Below are 20,851 nucleotides of genomic sequence, written 5' to 3'. Positions count from 1 at the left end.
TTTTTTATTCTGAAATTGAGGAGTGTGATGCAAGAGATATTTTTTACTCGAAAAGTCCGCATCGGTAATAATGTCTTCCGCTACTATGCTATAAGATAAGACATCACGCGCTTTTTGCCTACATTTTGCGCAGCCATCAGAAGCAGGTGTCCAGGAGCGCCTAATGAAGGCTCTCGCAGGTGCATCACAAATAATTCCTGGAATTTTCATTTTAATATTTGTACCATTATGCTCTATTCCATTTAAAAAAATTTTTTTTTTAAATATCGTGCAATTCATCTACGAGAAATCCCAAAAATGCATCCAAACTGTCAGGCTTTTTTTCTCCTAAAAACACTCCCACTGGCAAAACAGGTGAATTTTTAAAATTATTAATTTTACATAAAATAGGCCACAGTTTCGTTGAGCTGTTAAAGGCAACCCATCAATATTAAAATCAACACTTAAATCACTTGGACAATCAACAACATTAAGAACTTTTTTTATTTGACAAGCAACACTAACATTTAAATAATTACCACCCCTAATTCGGTGTATATGTGGCTTAGAACTACAATTAAATACGTAAAAGCCGTCAACATTTATGTTACTTGTCACGCTTAGGCTTATGCTTATAAACCACTTTTTAAAATTTTGGTTTAGAATGTCATTGGGTTCGTCAGTCTGCAATTTTAATTCTTCACCCATTTCAATATTAATTACGTTGTCGTTGTCATTGTTTATTGTCAGATTAATTTGTTTTATTTCGTCACTATTTCCTTCATTAATTTGTCGTCGTCTTCGTTGGGCAATTTGCCTAACTCGCCCTACAAATTTCCCTTTTTCTTGTTTTTTTGAGTCTACCTAGTTGCCTTTTGCCAACCATAATAATAATTATTACCTTTTTTATCCTTTTTTATCACTGTTTTACTGTCACTGTTTTTATTATTTATTTACCACACCTTCACGTTGCGTCACCAAATATGCTCAAGTTATACTGGAGCAAAAATCAGAAAAGAGAAGAATAAAAAACGAAATAACAGAAAACAGTTTTTCCCAATCTGCTTGGTACTGTTTAACTGTATCTAGCACCAAAAAGCAGCGAAAGTTTTCGTTTTCGTGAAACATAACTAGTGAAGACCATGGTGTACTTGGCGCTTCTTCAATTACGTCCTTTTTATACCCTTGCAGAGGGTATTATAATTTTGGTCAAAAGTGTGCAACGCAGTGAAGGAGACATCTCCGACCCTATAAAGTATATATATTCTTGATCAGGATCACCTCCTGAGTTGATATGAGCATGTCCGTCTGTCCGTCTGTCCGTCTGTCTGTCCGTCTGTCTGTTTCTACGCGAACTAGTCTCTCAGTTTTAAAGCTATCGTCTTGAAACTTTGCACACACCCTTCTTTCCTTTGCACGCAGTATATAAGTCGGAACGGCTGGGATCGGCCGACTATATCCTATAGCTGCCATATAACTGATTGATCGGAAATGGTATAACTTTGGTGTTTTTAGAGTTAGAGAGTTCAAATTTGACATGTGAGCTATTTTTGGCAAAACATTACGTCATGCCAAATTTCATTAGGATCGGCCGACTATATCCCATAGCTGCCATATAACTGAACGATCGGAAATGGTATTTGGTAGAAATATCAACTTTCGTATTTTTGAAGATAGAAGTTTGGGACTTTTTTTAGATTTTGTATTGTAATAAATTGGATTATATATTCCTATTCCCATAAGGATCGGCCAACTATATCCGATGTTTGCGATATATATCCGGTTTTAACTGCAAGGGTATATAAACTTCGGCTCCGCCCGAAGTTAGCTTTCCTTTCTTGTTAAGTATGCGATCTATTTCGTCACAAAGCAATATCTCTCTAGCGGGTTTGCGTCAGTCACTTCAATGTTGTATTCGATCAAGGAGGTATATCCTAGTCCTTCTGTTTCGAACGATGGAAAAGAAACGATACCTGCTTTAAGTTTTGCCTGCTGCTTGAGACTTAGAGGCGGTTGCAAGGAGTCTTGAACGGAAATTTCATTTACATTACAGGAATGTAAGATGGATATTCCAAAACGTTTCCAAAAATCTATTCCGCAAATTAAGTCTTGCTTAATTGAAGGTACTATTAAAAATGTGAAATCGGCTAATGTGAAGTTGTACGTTAAAGAAAGTTTCATGAGACCGGCTACGAACTGTGACGGCCCATCTGCGGTTCGAATTACTCCTTTTGAATTACTAGCAAAATGGTTTTGCGATAGAACTTGTTGTGCTAAGCTTCCTCCAACAACACTTGCGATCTATTCCGCTGTCTAGCCGGGCCAAAAATTCCTTTTCGAAAACGGAAAGTGTGGTAAATGGTCGTATATCTTCCCCCTTTTGTACAATTGACGAAATGGTAAAGCTTCGCAAGCTCTTCTTTTTTATACCCTTGCAGAGGGTATTATAATTTTGTCCAAAAGTGTGCAACGCAGTGAAGGAGACATCTCCGACTCTATAAAGTATATATATTCTTGATCAGGATCACCTCCTGAGTTGATATAAGCATGTCCGTCTGTTCGTCTGTCTGTCCGTCTGTCTGTCTGTTTCTACGCGAACTAGTCTCTCAGTTTTAAAGCTATCGTCTTGAAACTTTGCACACATCCTTCTTTCCTTTGCACGCAGTATATAAGTCGGAACGGCCGGGATCGGCCGACTATATCCTATAGCTGCCATATAACTGATTGATCGGAAATGGTATAACTTTGGTGTTTTTAGAGTTAGAGAGTTCAAATTTGACATGATAGCTATATTTGGCAACACATTACGACATGCCAAATTTCATAAGGATCGGCCGACTATATCCTATAGCTGCCATATAACTGAACGATCGGAAATGACACAACTTTCGTGTTTTTGAAGATAGAAAGGTGGAATTTAGTTCAGATTCTATTTTTGGTTAGTTGATCCAACCTACCAAATTTCATAAGGATCGGCCGACTATATCTTATAGCTGCCATATAACTGAACGATCGGAAATGACCCTACTTTTGTGTTTTTGAAGATAGAAGTTTGGGACATTTTTAGGTTTTGTATTATAATAAATTGGGTTATATTATCATATTCTTATAAGAATCGGCCAAATATATCCGATGTTTGCGATATATATCCGGTTTTAACTGCAAGGGTATATAAACTTCAGCTCCACCCGAAGTTAGCTTTCCTTTCTTGTTTCTATTGTTCCTTTTTTTTTGTTGGGATGATCTTGCTCTTCCTGCGGAAAAACAGTGATTACTGATTATATATTTTCTACGTTGTTGGTATTCTTTGAGGCGGATATGGTAAGGCCTAATTGGTCGTGAAACTGTAGAACTGATTTGTAAACTATTGATACTGGAATGAGTTTCTGGGTCCGAGGCTACTGGCGGACATCCCCTCTCGCATTGCGGAGGACATCCCTGGCGGAGTTTTCCGACTTCGCGTTGCATTTCTGGTCTCGGCTTGTACGCGTCAAGCAAACCGCAACCATAGCAGAAAATTTGGCTTGGCTTAAGGGGTTATATACAGTTGTACCGCGCAAAATAATGCAATTTTATCTTTTTTTTTTTGACACCATAGAAAATATTTATTAAAAATTTTTTACTGACTTATTTAAATTTTTTCATAAAAAAATATTAAATAAAAATGTTATAGCCGAATTTCAAGATCGTCTTTTTTCGAGAACGGTTCATACGAAATCAAAAATTCAAAAATATTTCGTTAGTATATTGTATTGCCTAGTCCGTGAACGAAGGATTTTTACAAATTTTGATTAAAAAAAATGACGACGGTTTTAACAAAAAATGTACTTTTTCAAGGTATAGGATTTTCGATTTTTATGCTCTAAAAAGGGAGTTTCCAAAAAATCCTTCGTTCACGGACTAGCTAATATCATAATAAATTTGGTGTTGATCGGATTAATATTTTTTTAGTAATCGTGTCCACCGCAAAGGTAATTTCGAAAAAACAAGATTCTGAGATAATCGCGTTTAAAGTTTCAAGTTTGTTCGAGTTTTACGTGCAGGTAGTGCGCTATAAATAGCTACAACTTCGGTTCTAATGCTCCGATCGTTATGAATTTTTGTGAGAGTATTCTCAACTGTATATACTTAATAAAAAATCGATTTTTTCATCTATCGCAACTGTATATAACCCCTTAAGGAAATCATGATACCGGTGACCTAATTCTTCGCAATTCCAGCATTTTATTTTCTCAGATGACCTAATTCCTCGCAATTCCAGCATTTTATTTTCTCAGGTGATCTAATGGCCAAAAGCTCACCTGAAAATTCCTCTTCGATCTCGACGGAAATTTCTTCGGATTCTTGTTGGGCACTCAGCGCTTATACAAAATTCTTACGCATGTTGGGTCGTTGATCGCATACGAAAGTTACGAAAAAATTCTTCTTGCCTAGGACTCTTCTCTCACAGACTAGCTAAATCTAGGGTCTGATCTTGGGTTGTTACTGACATGGGTTCGCGCATTGAATCGGATATTGATAAGATGGAGTCAAGGAATTCATCAAAACTCTCGTTCGCTCCTTGCTTTCTGCGCCAATAACATTTTTAATAACTCGGTCTGATCTCTGATCCGGGTATCATTCCTGCAAGTGAACTTGATACGCCAATTGGAAATGACGTTAGAAACGTTAGAACTTGACCTATTATTTAGTGGCCGAAATCTTTTGCTGTTGGTGCGCGTATTGCTAGCATTACTGACTCGTGGTACTGGAGGTGCTAATTCGTTATCCCATTCAAGTTGGGGTTTCTCTCGCGGATCTCGAGAGAAGATATTAAAATTCCTAATAGATGTGGTTATCTGGTCATCAAAGGAGTCTCAATACTTGCTCTACAGCTTTTCATTGAGCTGAATATAATTTGCTGCATGCTTTCCTCTTGCATAGAGTTTTGTTTCCTAGAAATCCTATCCTGTACGGTTTCGCGTCTAGGGTTCAAACTACCTGCTCTGGTTCGTTGATTATTTGTAGTTGGGTTGTTAGAAACCTGTGATCTAGTATTCATACGAGATGTTGGAATGGCTCCGGAATGATTTGGGTTAGAATCCTGGTCAGTCTGTAAGTTACTTGGCATTCTACGCTCAGAAGGAATACATTGTCTATCTATCATCAAAGCTCGCGGACAGCTTTGCCTACAATTTGGACAGGTATAGTTTGTTTCAAGCCATTCTAACAGACATGCTTTGTGAAACTTATGCTTGCATGGGGTTTCCATAATACTATCACTGGGGTTCGTGTCATTACAAATGGTACACAGCACCTGATTCTCCAACGGAGTGGCTGCTATGTTTTCGGTACTTCTTCTAACAGACATCTTCACAGAAGCTATAATAACGAAAATTGGCGATAATAATCTTAATCAAGATTGAAGACGTAAATAATATGACCGATAATAAATTTTAGAGGCTTACCTTCGGTTCTCACATGGCATTGATTAGAAAGTTTTAGGGCAGTGGAGATTTATATTAAACTAAGTGCAATACAAAAATACGAGAAGTACAGGAGGACTATTTCGATATGAACCAAATATAGACAATCTCCCTCTTGTTTTCGCAAATGAAAGAGAATGAGACACTAGACTGACATGGTAAAAAATCGAGTTAAGCTCAATAATAAAAATCCTATGCCTGTCACAGTCACCTTTTAGTTTGGATTCGATTGGAATCCGTTTTCCTTGCTTACTGTATATTCACGGTCTGTGTCCGATATCCTCAGAGTCACAGTAATCCACTGGTCTACATACACAAGCGCTGCTCTATTTTAAATATCAAATTTGGGAAGTGGCCAAAAGAAAGGAAAAGTTAAAATGGTCTGGGCATTCGCTTGGCATTATCCTGACGGATTCCTGCCTTTGTCGGGTCCCACGTTGGACGCCATAAATAACTGTAACGAACGCGTACAGTAAGGCATAAGATTAGGTACAGTAAACTATCCCTAACACTGCACGGGTGGTCTCTACCCCGCCCCTTTGTCTTCTTGGGGGACGGCTTGGCTCAGTCGAAAGAGGCGTGGGTATGGGCACGGAAAACTAGACCGTGTACGTTACGGAAACTTGTCGTAGACAGAGGAAGGAAGTGGGAAAGGAAAGCGGTAGGAGTCGGACGATCCTAGGGTGGTTGATTCTACTGATCCTAACTAATGAAAGAGAAGATGTTGTTGTCCTTTGTCTATACCCTCCCTTCCATGTAGACTTTACACTAAACAGTGGGGTCTACCCATGTTCAACTGCCATGTTATGATCCGAAGTGCTCTAAGTAAGAGAATTTATCTCATGTTCATTATATACTAAAGAAAAAGAATATTAAAGATAGTCAAAAACAGCTTTAGTACAAAATCCATGTGAAAATACAACTTAACCTTTTATTAAAAGGACAAATTGTTACCTTCAAAAGGTAAATTATGTCACGGATTTCCCATTGTAATCAAATTCAACAATTACTCTTGGTGGTTTACTCACTCAGCTTTTCCGACTCTGCATCGATCGTTAGGCCCAAAAGGATGAGGTGATTTTCGCTGTTTACTTATTACAAAAGAGAAGGAATACAATGGGGAAACTAAACTTAAGATAACTTCTTAACGATATAACGATAACGTTATCAACTTCTCTCTCTTCCTTTTAAGCGAACGGTCGGATTTTTTTTGTGCGCACTGCGTTTATGATAAATATTGGTAAACCGGTGTTTACTTATGGTACTTGTGAATAGAATCTATTGAGAATCTTAAGTTTTAACCTAAACCGTATCGCTTCGCGAGTGCTGTGGTATATTTGGAGGCGAATTAATCCTCCCGCTTCGGCTTCCAATTTGGCACACTGGTTCAAGGTATAGTGTTTTTTATCTTTTTATATATTAATTTTGTTTTATTAATTAAAATAATAGAATTTAAACTGGTCTTTTCTATGAAGTCTTGTAACAAGACGATTTCATCATCCCAGCCTACCATCCATTGCTGGCTATGTGCAAAACGTCGTACACGCCAAGTGTGCCGGGTTCACTCCCTCAGTTTCGCATGCCATTTCCCGTAGGTCTGGTATACATTATTGTTGTGAAAATTGTCGTGCTGTCCAAGGCGAAATGAGGTCGTTCATGTAACAGACCAAAAATGGATTTAAAGAGCTGATCACTGGTTTTCGTAAAATCAATGGCCAGCTCTGTGCGCTTGACACTCAGTTTAGTGGCCTTCAGCTGCGAAATGAGTCCCCTAAGTGTAAGAAATCCGCTGTTTCTGATCCGCCTCAGCGTGCTCAGTCGACATTAATGCAGCCGCTCATATCTCTGGCCACCCCAAGGGCTAGAACTGAGAAAAATTCGTCCGAATTTCTCAGGGAAAATGAGCAATTGTCTGATATGTCCGCCATGGCATGCCACAGGTCCCAGTGAACGAAACCCCCATTAGAGTCACCCAAAAGGGTATTCCACAGTCCGGACCACCGGCACCGACTGATGCTGCAGTTCTCGTACCTGCGACACCAAAACCCTTACAGGTGATTCCTCCATCGAAACATATATTTGTTTCTCGGCTTGCCCCTGATACTTCATAGATTGATATCTTGGCGTATATCAAAGCCAAAACAAAAGCCGATATAAAGGTGGAGGACATAACTAAATTTAAATATAGTTATACACGGCGCACGTCTTCTTTCAAGATTCGTGTGCCCGCGCTGATGTTTAAGACGAATTGTTCACCCAGTTTTTGGCCAGAGAACATCTTCGTCCAAGAACATCAGCCTAGTACGGCAAAGTTAAAAAATTTAAAACCAGTGGGAGTGAAACTTCCCCATATCGGAACCACCGACCAACCTTCCACCTCTTCTTTGCCCACCAACCCAAAAAACTAGTATCGCCACTAACACTTATCTATCAGAATACTAGGGGGCTACGTAACAAACTCCCCAATCTATATCTGATAGTTCTTTCTTTGCATCCCATATTATAGCTATTACAGAAACTTGGTTAAAGCCGGACATCTTTAGCTCCGAAGTTTTTCCAAGTAGGTACACCACTTTTAGACGGGATCGACCTCAGCGAAGGGGAGGTGGAGTCCTCATTTCGGTAGACTCTACTCTTGCTTCTGAAGAGGTGAAATGCCAAGAGTTTGGTGACATAGAATTTATTTGCGTAGAAATCTTTATACATTACATGTTCATATATACCGCCTATGTCTGAGCCGCCCACATATTGGCAGCATTTGTCCGCTATTCGATACGTCTTTAATCTTATGACGGATCGTGACCGACTCGTAGCGGTGGGCGACTTTAATATCCCAGAATTAAAGTCTCACCATCTTTGTCACTTACACTCACCATGACTTCACCGCGGGCATGTTTGACATGTCCCTAGGTCAGATTAACCATGTTAGAAATTCGTTAGGTCGGCTTTTAGACTTATGTTTTGTATCTGATCCTAATGGTACCGCTCTCTCCAGAGCTTTTCCCCTTTCAACCCCAGAGGATCCATATCACCCCTCGCTGGAGGTCTCAATCGAAACCACTCCTCGTATCGATCAGATGTCTTCACGCGTGGTAAATAAGATTCGCTGTTTCCGTAAAGCAGATTTTCACAAACTTAATAGCCTTATTGATACATATGACCGGTCCGATATTCTGGCATGCACTGATCTTAACGTCACTTTAGGTAAATTTTATTGTACTTTAAATACATTTTTTGACTCATGTGTGCCATGGAAGTATCCGTCCGCTTCAACAAATGGTTTTGTTGTTGGTTCCTTGGTTTACAAGGTGCCTCACTAACCTAAAAAATATAAAAAATAAGCTTTTACTTAAATATAAAAAAAACCTACAGTATATTGATTTTTCAAGATATCTACTAGCTCGGTCTAATTTTACCGTGCATTTCGCTGAATGTTATAGGAATTATATTGACCGCTGCCGGATACAATATACTCAGGATCCAAAGCAGTTTTATAATTTTGTAAACACTAAGCGTAAACACGTATCTTTTTCACCCCTGCTTACGTTTGAAAATGCCTCTGCGACCTCTGATCAGGCCATTGCCGATCTATTCGCAGAATTTTTTCAAACAACTTATTCTCCGCCTAAATTGACAAATCAGCCTAACGCATATAACATTCAAGCAGCAAATCTTATTTTCTGTCCGTTTTTCTCTGAGAACAACTTATTATCTTATCTTCTAAGGGTCAAACCGATTTATTTGCCAGGCCCCGATGGAGTACCAGGCTGTGTGCTAAAATATTGTGCCACGGCTCTGTGCAAACCTCTTCTAAGACTTTTCAACTTCCTACTTTATGTAAGGAGGGAAAAAGTCACAGAGGCATCTCTAAGTTGTCGGCAATTCCAAAGTTATTTGAAAAATTAATTACTCCTCATTTTCAATACCTTCGATTATATTTCCCTGTCAGCATGGCTTTATTAAGCGTCGCTCCACCACCACAAATTTACTGGAGTTGACATCCTTTGTCATAGATGGCTTTTGTAAGGGATATCAAACCGATGTAATTTAAACAGACTTCAGCAAAGCATTTGATTCAGTTTTAGACCTCTTAACGTGGATCTCCAGCTACTTAGATGGAAGGACACAAAGAGTCTTATTTAAAAACATACAGTCCCGTCTGGTCCGTGCTACATCTGGCGTCCCTCAAGGAAGTCATCTTGGCTCTTTATTATTTACGCTTTTTTTAAACGACTTGCCTCCTGCTTAAACGAACTCTCTAGGTTTTATGTATGCAGATGATGTAAAGCTTTGTCTTCAGTACAAATCCATCTCCGCCCAATGCAGTCTTCAGTCTGACCTCGATAACTTTCAAAAATGGTGTTTAGCTAATGATCTAATACTTAATAGATCAAAGTGCAAGCATATGTCTTTTTATCGTTCTTGCCCTTCTGCAAGCTACGTATTCTATTAATGGGATTGCCGCGGAGAAATTAACTCAGGTTAATGATCTCGGCGTCCTATTAGACACTTAACTTAAATTTCCCGTATTTCCATATTTCCTTAATGGTTAATAAGGCTAAAGGAGTCCTTGGATTTATTAAAAGGTGGTCAAAAAAATTTAATAACCCCTATATAAGCAAAACATTATTCATTTCTTTGGTCCGTCCTATACTAGAGTACGGTTCATGTGTCTGGAGTCCCCAATATGGAGTACATAAGGACCGCATAAACACGTTTAAAATTTAACATTCCTAATAGAATGACTCGAAACTTTAGTCCCCTGTTCCTTAGCCATTGTAGTGACCCTTGTAGGGTATTATGTTCGAACTACAATGGTCTCTACTCTATAACATCTCTTTCCTGTCCCTCAAATTTAAAATATAGAATTTTAAATTTCCTTATTAACTCCTCCTAGCTTAACAAATTACAAATAGCTTAATATGTACTAACAAATCGTTTCTCGAGCGCCCCTCGGTCGTCTGGGCCTCTAAGATATATGATGAATACAGGAATGCTAGCTGATGCTCTTATTGATGCACAAGCCATTTCAAAATTCTGAAAGACCGCAAAAAAAATAATAAGTTTCTATGCTAAATACTTTATACTTCTTATGCGATATTAAGAAAATTAAAAATTTACTATATTAAAATAAAGGAAGATTATACATAATTTCAATTAAAGTGTGAGTCGATACAAATTTGGCGCAGCTAGGTTCGCCGTGAAAGGGGTTGCGCAATTCACTATCGCGAAATTCTTCACACACACATGCTCGCATGCACAGGGTATTTTTTTCTCACTGAATAGCACTGATGTAACTACATACGTATTTTTCCTATTCAGGCTTACAAAAAATAATATAAATACGAAATCTGTAAAACATTGCTGGCTAGTCGCTAAAGCAAAGAACAAATCTAGGTGAAGCGGAAAAAGTTATTTTTTATTGCGACTGTTCTTCTACATCTTCATCCTCCCTACTGCATGTTTATTTTAGGGCTTCGCTCTTTTTGAGTTGCTAGTAAGGTCACAGTATCGGCGGTCCAGGAGAAGATCAAAGTTGAGTCACTACGAAGTACTAAGGGAGTCCAGCTGATTCCATGGGTGTTGATAGGGCCGTTCTATTGCTTCAACCTTATCCTACGTCCGATCCGAGGCAAAATCTCAAACGGAAAGCCTATCAGGCGGCACCTGGTCGTAATGGTGTGCCACCTGACAAGGGATTGGTCATGTTGGATATTAGCACTATTTAAATATTGTCTCACCTTTTAAATTTCTTCCCCCCAACAGGATCACAATCACTATTGTTTCGAAATTTGTTTTATTTCAGCTCTAATTGCCTTCACAGCGCAAGGTCTGTATGGGTTTTTCCTTCTTTATGCACTTCACGTGTCTTGACAGAATTTTCCTTCACTTCTAAAATAAGCTGATGAGAAGGGAATATATGCTAAGAATGTGCTAAAAGCCGTTCTCATGCTTTCGTAAAGCTTCCCTACCTAACGGAGGAATCGATTTTCTACCTACTTTGGTCCGTTGATGCGTGTGTGGGTGAGATTTGCATCTGTCTATGCAATCTGTCTATTCCCATCTATTGAGTTGATAAAGTCAAGGAAAGAAATATTGGCCTGCCTAGGAATTTTTTTTCATCTTGGAATAAGGTGCACACTACAAATGAAAAAATCGGCTTCTTTCGTTAAAAATTGATAGTGCAACGCGACTTGATCGGAATATATTCGGCGTCAGTGCTCAATTCATCAGTTCAGATGAAATAAAATCGAGAGTTCTTGGAATGGTGGAACTCAGAGGAGCTGGGTTAAGTACAGCAAAAAATATTGCCAAGGAGATTCTTTCTGTGTTAGAAAAATACGAAATAGCTCTAGACCAAATCGTGTCAATTACTTCAGATAACGGGGCAAATGTGATAAAGACGTCGAAAATCTTATCAGAAATTAACTTGAACGATGATGACATGGAAGATGCCGGTATCGACGAGAACGTCGAGTGCATAAAGCAAATCGAGCATTTTGAAAAAACTGAAACTGCGCTTTTCGGTGATATACAAATAAATAAATTTGGAAGCAATCAAATGGTTACAGTGACTTGTTTGAACTGAAAAATTTTAAATTACCTCAATTGGATTGTCCAACTAAATGGGGATCAATTTACAACATGGTTGACCAACTCAATAAGGCGAAAGCTATTTTAAGCCTTATTAAAACTGTCGAGAATAAATCAAGAGATGACGATTTTATAGTAAATGAAATGTTATGGGACTTTCATATTTGTATGTGACTATAATGGCTCCACTGTAAAAGACCATAGTGCAGTTCCAAGAGGAGCAACTTCACTATGGGAATTTATATGCTCTGTGGCTGGTCTGCAAACTGACCACTAATCAAGATTTCTCAAAAAGCACTGCGGATTCAATTATTTATACAATTGGACCAAAGTGCACACTCCCATTGCAACATTGTCATCATCTACTAGCTCATTTACTTCAGAGGACAACAATAGAAAACGAATTTTTATATTTGACTTTTTAATATATGAAAATCCATGCGAGAGGAAATTATGCGATGCGGAGCTCTACGAACTAAATAGGTTTTATACAAAATATGTTTTATATGAAGTTCAAAGAAATGTGTAATTTTTTTTGTTGTATTTTGGATAATAATATTAATAATAGGCAGTATTAAATAAAGTTTATTTCATACGCTTCACTGAAAGAAAAAAATAAATTTGAGAACAAAAAAAAAAACAAAAAAAAAATTACTTGTTTAAATATTCATCAATATTTATATTTATTTTAGTTGTAGAAAATTTTAAAAGGGCCTCCAAATTACTATTTGTCAATCGGTTTTTATGACTATTTTTTATTAACTTAAGAGTCGAAAAGGCGTTTTCACAAACTTAAGTACTCCCAAACATTCGCAATATGTTACTACGCAGAGACGGATATTTTTGACACCTTTACATTTCCAAAAATCAAGTCCTGTTAAATTGCCTGCCCCCAGTTCATAATAGGATTGCAAATCACACAACTCCAATAAAAACGCAGGATTTTGGTCTAGTATTTTCGCAATTCATGGGATTATAAAAAATATCCATACTATTTTTAATAGTATCAAAGTCAACAAAACGTTTTTCAAAATTAATTTTTAAAAAAATAATATGGTTTTTAAATTCAGTAGACTCATACTAAATATAAATATAACGAATAAGAAATTCGTCAAAAACTAATTTTAATGAAGGAAAACTACTTAACTTATTGGCTTTTAAATCAATTAAAAATACGTCGATTTTTTTCAAAAACCCTTCAATAGAACCCATTAAATTAAAAATATGCCTATTTTGACTTTGAAGGTTGCAGTTCAAATTATTAAGGTGAGAAGTTAAATCTGTTAAAAATCCAAGTCTGATGTTGAAGTCTTGTAATTTTATTTCGCTGAAAAATTCGAAGCTTAGAATGTTTTGTTCCAAGAACTCAACTAACTCCTTTCAAAGCTCAAAAAATCGGTGAAGGCAATTTCCACGACTTAGCCATCTCACCTCCGTGAACAACACCAGGAATAATTTAAGTTTACGGTGGTCTAATGATATATATATATGTGGTTTCCTTATATTGGGTCTCGCATTCTTCAATGAATAATTTAAGTTTACGGTGGTTTAATGAATTATGTCCACCACGCAACTTATTGATAATTTTAACTATCACATTGATAGTGTGTTGATGAATGGCTCAATAGAAAGATGTAATCAATTTCCCTAGGAACCCATTGTTTTTTCCCAACATAGCAGAAGCACCATCTGTGCATACGGAGGAAAATTTTTTGATTTTTTTGGCTAACGTTAACTTTTCTAAAATCGCATTGTAAATATCAATTGTACATGTATTTTCTAGAAGCCATCTTCGACAATTCGGGTTGCAAGACTCATCTAAGGCAATCGAAAAATAAGAACACCACTTTAAATTTTTGCTTAAAAGAGAATTTAAATATGTGTTTAAATTTTCAACTGTACGTGTTACCGTAGCTCTGGACAATGACACGGTATCAATTATTTTGGCTGTCTGATCACTAATTTCCCCAAAACATCCTAACATTTCTTGGCATACCTTTTTAATAAAAGGGCCATCGCAAAAGGGCTTACAATGTTTGGCAATAGCTAAGCTGGCTACATACGATGCCTTTAATGACGCTTTACTATTAAGGTTCTGAGTTAAAATCACTTTTTTTTTGTTGCTGCATGGATATTTCTTCAACATCATCTTCTATATATCGAAGTATTTCTTCTGCATCGTCGCTGTACAATTTTTGAATAATGGCTTTGTGGTCTGGAATCAATCCATTCATCTGCCCTATGGCATAGCCGGAATTGTCGCTCAAAATTGTATTTCCTGTCCCCAATCAAAACCTTTTTCCAAATAACGCACTGCAATTCGCATTTAAAATTTCTGCAATGAAAAGGGTCTCAAAATATTCAGTAATTTTTCCGCTAAAAATAAGCATCAACTGCTCGCCTCGCTTGTTCGCTAAGTAGTGCAGTCGAGCTAGTGTCAGTGTGCTAGTGCCTCAACTTGAGTTGAAAACAAAAACAAATTGCATTTGTATTGCCCATGACGACAAAGTGCTGTGAAATTTGTTTTTGCTGGTGCCGAAAAACTGAGAGAGGGGGGAAAGAGAGAGAGATTCTAAGAATTTTGTGTGCCTTAAGGAGTGAGCAACGAACCTTATGGCGTGAGCAGTCTCACACAACTCTGTATGCATGAGCATTTGCAAAAACATATGAGCAGCGAGAGCAATGGGATGGGCACCACTGGCCTAAAGTCAACACACTTGGATAATAAGATCGACAACTTGAGTTTATTTGAAGACGACAATTAATTATTTACTAAATACATTTTTCACAGTACTATATGACTTAACAGCATAATTTTTGAATTTTGATTTAATTAGAAGTTTTTCATTTTTATTTTTTGTTCCTGAATAAACCATATGTTAAATATGATTACTTATTATTAGCTAAAACGCATTCTTGCAAGGGTAAAGATAGTGCATTAAAAGCAGGTGAGCCAAAAAAAAACAAAAATACGCTAAAGCAGTAGCACAAAAAAAATATTTTTGCTCTGCTCTGCTCTCATTCTCGATTTTTGGCTACGGCTAGCATTATATCTATGCATCTCACTGCTACGGAGTAGTAAATGCAAACCCTACTCAAGTCAATCGGGCTGTAAAAAGAAAGCGTTTGAGAGCGAGAGGGAGGGAAAGGAAGAATTATATTTTTTATAACGAAATATCTTTGGAACATTGAAGAAATTAAACATTAATAACGACCGCAGAGGAAAGAGATAAGATATCGTCTATTATCTTTACTCCAAAACTCCATGATTTTCTTAGGGGCGCGTTTTGACCGTTTTGGGCCCAGATGTCCCATATATGTATTTTATGATCTTTGGTATAGCCCGCGTTTATCCAAGATAAGTTAAGATTAATATTATACCTTTCATTTGTGTGCAAATGAATGAAGATCAGATACGCAGACAGAAATTTTTTTAATTTTTCAGCTTTACTTTTACCCCTTTTCTAAAAATAGAATCCACAGGGATCTCGATGTATATTCAATATATTTCTAATTTACAAATTTAATGAAATCAAATTTTATGTATTCATTTTTCTTACAGGCTGATGCCAGCTTAGGCATGCATGAACGTGAATATATTCAGGAATCTTTAAGTTATGTTTTGCGCATTCAGGAAGTGCAGGAAAGAATTAAATTTGAGTTCGTTGAGATATTGCTTGCTTTTATTTCCGGTTGGTTGGTATTTTATCACACAGCACATGAGCAAGCGGAAGATCATAGAGATTACCTGCAAGACCTAAGGCATAAAGTTCAAAAGGTAAGATTTAGTTTAAACGTATAAATTCACGTTGCAAGAAATATATATATGAATAAATCAATGTTTCAATCAAAGAAGAAATTTAAATTTTTTCGTTGTATATAAAAAAAAATGTATTATTTTTTTTTTAAATATTTTTAAATATTAACTTCTTGTGTTAAACAAAAATTTCTGTGAAAAATGTCAAAAATTACCGAAGTTTGGTCATATTAGCCTTACGGTCGGAAAACTTAAGCTTCCGTGAAATAAGCGTAAGGAAAATCACGTTAGATTTAGTAAGTCATCCTTCATGAATTTCCTACAACATTTTGAGAAAACCAGAATTCTAAAGCTTTTGTTAAGCTCAGGAAAGAAGAAGAAGACCAAATACTACGACGATCGAATCCTTTTACGATTTAGCATGACTGATCGTTTCAAATCTGCGAAACATGTAAGAAGTGAGTTTGCCCATCCAAAACGAGTTGAAATAAGCAGTCGAAACGAGTTAAAATAAGCACTCGAAGTAACCATGAGGAGGCAGGACCTCGTGGCCGGCGAACAGCAAAAAAAACCGTTTTGACCGCAAAAATTCTCCAGAAAAGGCTAGACTCAAAATGCATAAATCTTAGACTGTAAAAGATTGGCGGAACGTCATTTTTTATAACGAAACAAAAATAAACCTTTTTGGTTACAATGGTATGCGGTACGGCCGGAACTAAAATTAAACTGGCCGGAAGATAGACCTGATTTCATTCCTATTCAAAATCTTTGGCATATTTTGAAATATAAAATACATAAAAAGAAACCAAAATAATTAAAAGAATTTAATTTGTCAATGGAAAGTGTATGTTATAAACCCCTAACTAAGGAAACTATCGAACATTTGGTTGATACTATGCCATCAACAATAAAGGCCGAAGAGGGCCAACTAAATACTGAAGAACAAAAAATAATTGTCATTTTCTTAATATGGTTGAAAAAAAAGTCCTTTTCTTTGCCTAAATTTTCGTTAATTTCATTGAATAATTTTTTATTTTTTCAAAATAAAAAAAATTCAATTTATTTAATTTTAAACAAAATAAAATAAATTTAGAAAAACACATTTTTAATTAACAATTATATTAATTTTATCGATTTACTCCATAAATTTTACAAATTTACTCCATGGTTTTATTTTCTGCCTTTGCCGATTTAATTGTCCGCTACTTTAGTTGTCCGATCGTTATGAGATTTTCATTAAAAAATTAATTTCTTAAAACATATTTTTTCAAAAAGTGACAAGCTTCTACATGTTCCCCTTTAGGGGAACCCCAGCATAATGATTGCACAATTTCCAAATTTTTTAAGTGTGGCTTTTATTGTGGCGCTGACTGTATCTTCTATTCTATATAATATTCCTTTGCTTCTATTTATCTTGCTCTCTATTTATTTATCACGAAAGTTGCGTCATTTCCGATCGTTCAGTTATATGGCAGCTATAGGATATAGTCGGCCGATCCTTATGAAATTTGGTAGGTTGGATCAACTGACCAAAAATAGAATTTATACGAAGTGCCTTCAACATGACGAAAGTTGGGTCATTTCCGTTTATTCAGTTATCTATAAAAAATAGTCGGCCGGTCCTCATTAAATTCTGTACGTCCTCTTATTTTCCCAAAAGTCGCATTCGTACATAACCCGAAACCCGAAAAAATTCTTCCTACAAGGTGTGTGTCAAAAGTTTCCGAACTTCTCTGGCAGGGCATTTTCTGGTGCCGCCATCTTTGTGTGAGTATATGCGTTTGAAAGATACATTATTCACCGATTTTCCCTCCAAATTTCAAGACATTTGGAACAGTGGAATTTGAATTATTGCGTTTTAAGTGACAGTACCTTGTGTTAGTTGGTCGACGAAAAATCATGGAGCAAAGAGCGGTTATTAAGTTTTGTTTTAAACTCGGTAAAACTTTCACCGAGACTCATAAATTGATGAAACAAGTTTATGGTGATGATTGTCTATCCCGTACCTCAACTTACGAGTGGTTTAATCGTTTTAAAAATGGTCGTGAAAGCCTGGAAGACGACGAACGTTCGGGCCGTCCGAAAAGTGCTGTTATTGATGAAAACATTCAAATGGTTCGTGATTTTGTCAAAAAAGAACCAAAATCTTCGTTGAGATACATGGAAATGGAGTTGGAGATATCCTATAAGTCTATTCATCGCATTTTGATTGAGCATTTGGGTATGGGGAAGGTTTGTGCACGGTTTGTTCCACACACACTCAAAGAGCACGAAAAGGTGACCGATTTGACAATGACTTGTGACCGATTTTTTAACAAAAAATTACATTCTTACCGTCAACGACTCACCATATTCACCTGATTTAGATCCGTGTGACTTTTTTCTATTCGGAAAATTAAAATTGGCAATGAAAGGAAGATATTTTGATGACATAAAGTCCATTGAAAAGGCGACGACCGACATACTAAAGGCCATCCCGGTTGACGAGCTAAAACACTCATTCGAATCACTTTTAAATCGTGCAAATCGTTGTATTGAGTCGGAGGGAGACTATTTTGAATAAATGCAAAGTTTCATTCCAAACTATTTTGTAGTTTTTTTTCTTTTTGAAAAGTTCGGAAACTTTTGACACACACCTTGTATGTCACTTTAAAAGTGAAGCCTACATCTTCGCTTACTGTACTGCGTACAAGGACGTGAAGTGCCGTGAAGAAATGTGGAAACTGCGGAGGCAACCATACGGTAAACTAATGAGGATTTGAAGAGTCAAAGTATCTCAAGCTTTCAAACGATTCGCCAACATACACCCACAAGCTACTGGAATCATACCTCTACAATAGGGTATTCTCAGTGAGATGCTGCCTTAGTAGCTCAAGTAGCTGTCTTACTTCGGGCGACTACATCATTAAAGCTGGAGTTTGACAAGGAAGCGCACTCGGAAGGGAAGGGAAAACATCCACCGGGATCTGGGAATCTTCGCAATGAAAGACGAAATCCAGAAGCGAAAAGTGTCCTACAAGGAAAACCGGTTTTCGCACCCAAATTTCCTCGCTCGGACTCCAGTCATAAAAGTACAAGACTGAATATGTATACATACATTCATACTTATGTATGTATATACCTTATTGTTCCGGCACTCGTTTATTATAGAAGAACGAAATATCAAGATCGCAGCCCATAAAGGGAAATTTTTTTTTAACTTTAAATACGTTAATAAAAGAACTTACCATTGAAATTTCGCATCCAGCAATTCGTTCGCTTTAATTATTTGACTCTGAACATTTTTTTTGACAAGAAACCAAAAAATTTAGTACTTATTTACTATATTTTCCTTCGTATTTTATATTTTAGTTGCCGGATCAAAGTTGCGTCATTTTTAAATTACAATAACTCAAATAGTTATAGAAAATTTTAAAAAATGTCTTTTTAAAAATAAGGTTAAAAAAAAAAAACTCATTTCAATAGATTTATCATTTCTCCAGACAAAATATCTATCTCAACCAGAATTTCTTGATCGTCGGATTGAAAAGATTGGTTTAAGTCGACCCATATTAAAAATAAGAATATTGCTAAAGAAAAATATATTGTCTAGAGACTCCAATAGTCACCCTGCCACCAATCCAGTTTTCGCAAATTTCTCCCAAACTGAAACTTTTTACAAATGTTTGGATAAAACAAGAAAGGAAAGCTAACTTCGGGCGGAGCCGAAGTTGATATACCCTTGCAGTTAAAACCGGATATATATCGCAAACATTGGATACAGTTGGCCGATCCTTATGAGAATATCATAATAAAACCAATTAACTAAAATAAAAAATCTAAAAAAAGTCCCAAGCTTCTATCTTAAAATATGCGAAAGTTGATATTTCTACCAAATACTATTTTCGATCGTTCAGTTATATGACAGCTATAGGATATAGTCGGCCGATGCTAATGAAATTCGGTAGGTTGGATCAACTGACTAAAAATAGAATCTGTTAGACGGACATGCTCATATCAACTCAGGAGGTGATCCTGATCAAGAATATATATACTTTATAGGGTCGGAGATGTCTCCTTCAATGTGTGCAACGCAGTCACTTTTGGACAAAATTATAATATGTCGAAGTTGATATACCCTTGCAGTTAAAACCGTATATATATCGCAAACATATATATATGTTTATATATCGGCTCCGCCCTAAGTTAGCTTTCCTTTCTTGTTTAAAATATAAATTAAATCTTTTTCTCAATTTTTTAACAATTTACTTTAAACTTTCAGAAGAGAAAAAAGGGTTAAGAAAATATACATATATTTATTTATTATATATATATCTATATTTATTTCAATTTATTGTATTCTATATTTATTTATGGTCGCGATGGTAGCGACATATCATCATCGGGCCAATAGCCCCCATGACGCCATAAAAAGATACATCTCCGCCACAAAAACAGCGACATATCGCCCAGAAAAATTTACCTGCAGAGATATATCGCTATGCCTGAAAATCGTCTTTCAGAGTTTTTTGCCAATAAGGAAGCCAGTTATAGCCATATAACTGATTTATCAAAAATGCCATAACTTTAGTAGTTTTTTAAATTTTAAGTTTGGGACTTTCCACTAAAGTTCAGAAGAATCGGCCGACTATATCCTATAGCTTCCATATGACTCAACGATTAGAAATTCTGCAACTTTCATGATAATGGTTATAAAACTGTGGGACTTTCCAAATTCACATTTCCTAAAGGATCGGTAAACTATATCCGATATTTGCGATGTGTATGCTGTATATACATGTATATGCACATCAAATCATATACCATTCCATTGAACTGCAAGGGTATATCAATTTGGACTTCTCTCAAAGTTAGCTTTTCTTTCTTTTATTTCATATTTAATTTCGAACATCCGCCATATTTTCCCCTAGAAATAGGCGAAGCTTTACATTTTCGTTTAAGCGACAAACGTGGCAATTGGAAATCTTCGTCCATTTAACAACCACACAGTCAGGAATTTTTTACTACAACTACTAAACATTAGGAGTGGAAATTTTTCTGTAGTGGGACTTCAAAA

At 36.5% G+C, this 20,851-nt stretch overlaps 1 protein-coding gene and 1 long non-coding RNA gene across 8 annotated transcripts in view; one reads left to right on the top strand and one right to left on the bottom strand.

The window, feature by feature from the left end:
• The window catches only part of Graf (GTPase regulator associated with FAK), a 379,470-nt gene that overhangs the window by 167,603 nt on the left and 191,016 nt on the right, over positions 1-20,851 (top strand). For 6 of the 7 annotated variants that reach the window (XM_043211294.2, XM_043211293.2, XM_070276586.1 and 3 more), the window contains one exon: positions 15,601-15,816. The exons of the other annotated variant lie outside the window; for it this stretch is intronic. In XM_043211294.2, the coding sequence (XP_043067229.1) occupies positions 15,601-15,816 (216 nt within the window). The remainder of the gene's footprint in view (positions 1-15,600; positions 15,817-20,851) is intronic. 7 annotated transcript variants of the gene reach the window in all.
• Positions 15,525-18,766, bottom strand: LOC138925678 (uncharacterized). The gene is made up of 2 exons (XR_011441872.1): positions 18,144-18,766; positions 15,525-15,795 (listed from the first exon to the last, which is right to left on the bottom strand). It is a non-coding gene; the product is annotated as an uncharacterized lncRNA (long non-coding RNA).

This window comes from Drosophila bipectinata, chromosome XR (genome assembly GCF_030179905.1).
Source record: "Drosophila bipectinata strain 14024-0381.07 chromosome XR, DbipHiC1v2, whole genome shotgun sequence".
NCBI lineage: Eukaryota > Metazoa > Arthropoda > Insecta > Diptera > Drosophilidae > Drosophila > Drosophila bipectinata.
Note: the sequence above shows the minus strand (reverse complement) of the source record. Positions and strands in the feature narration are given on the sequence as shown.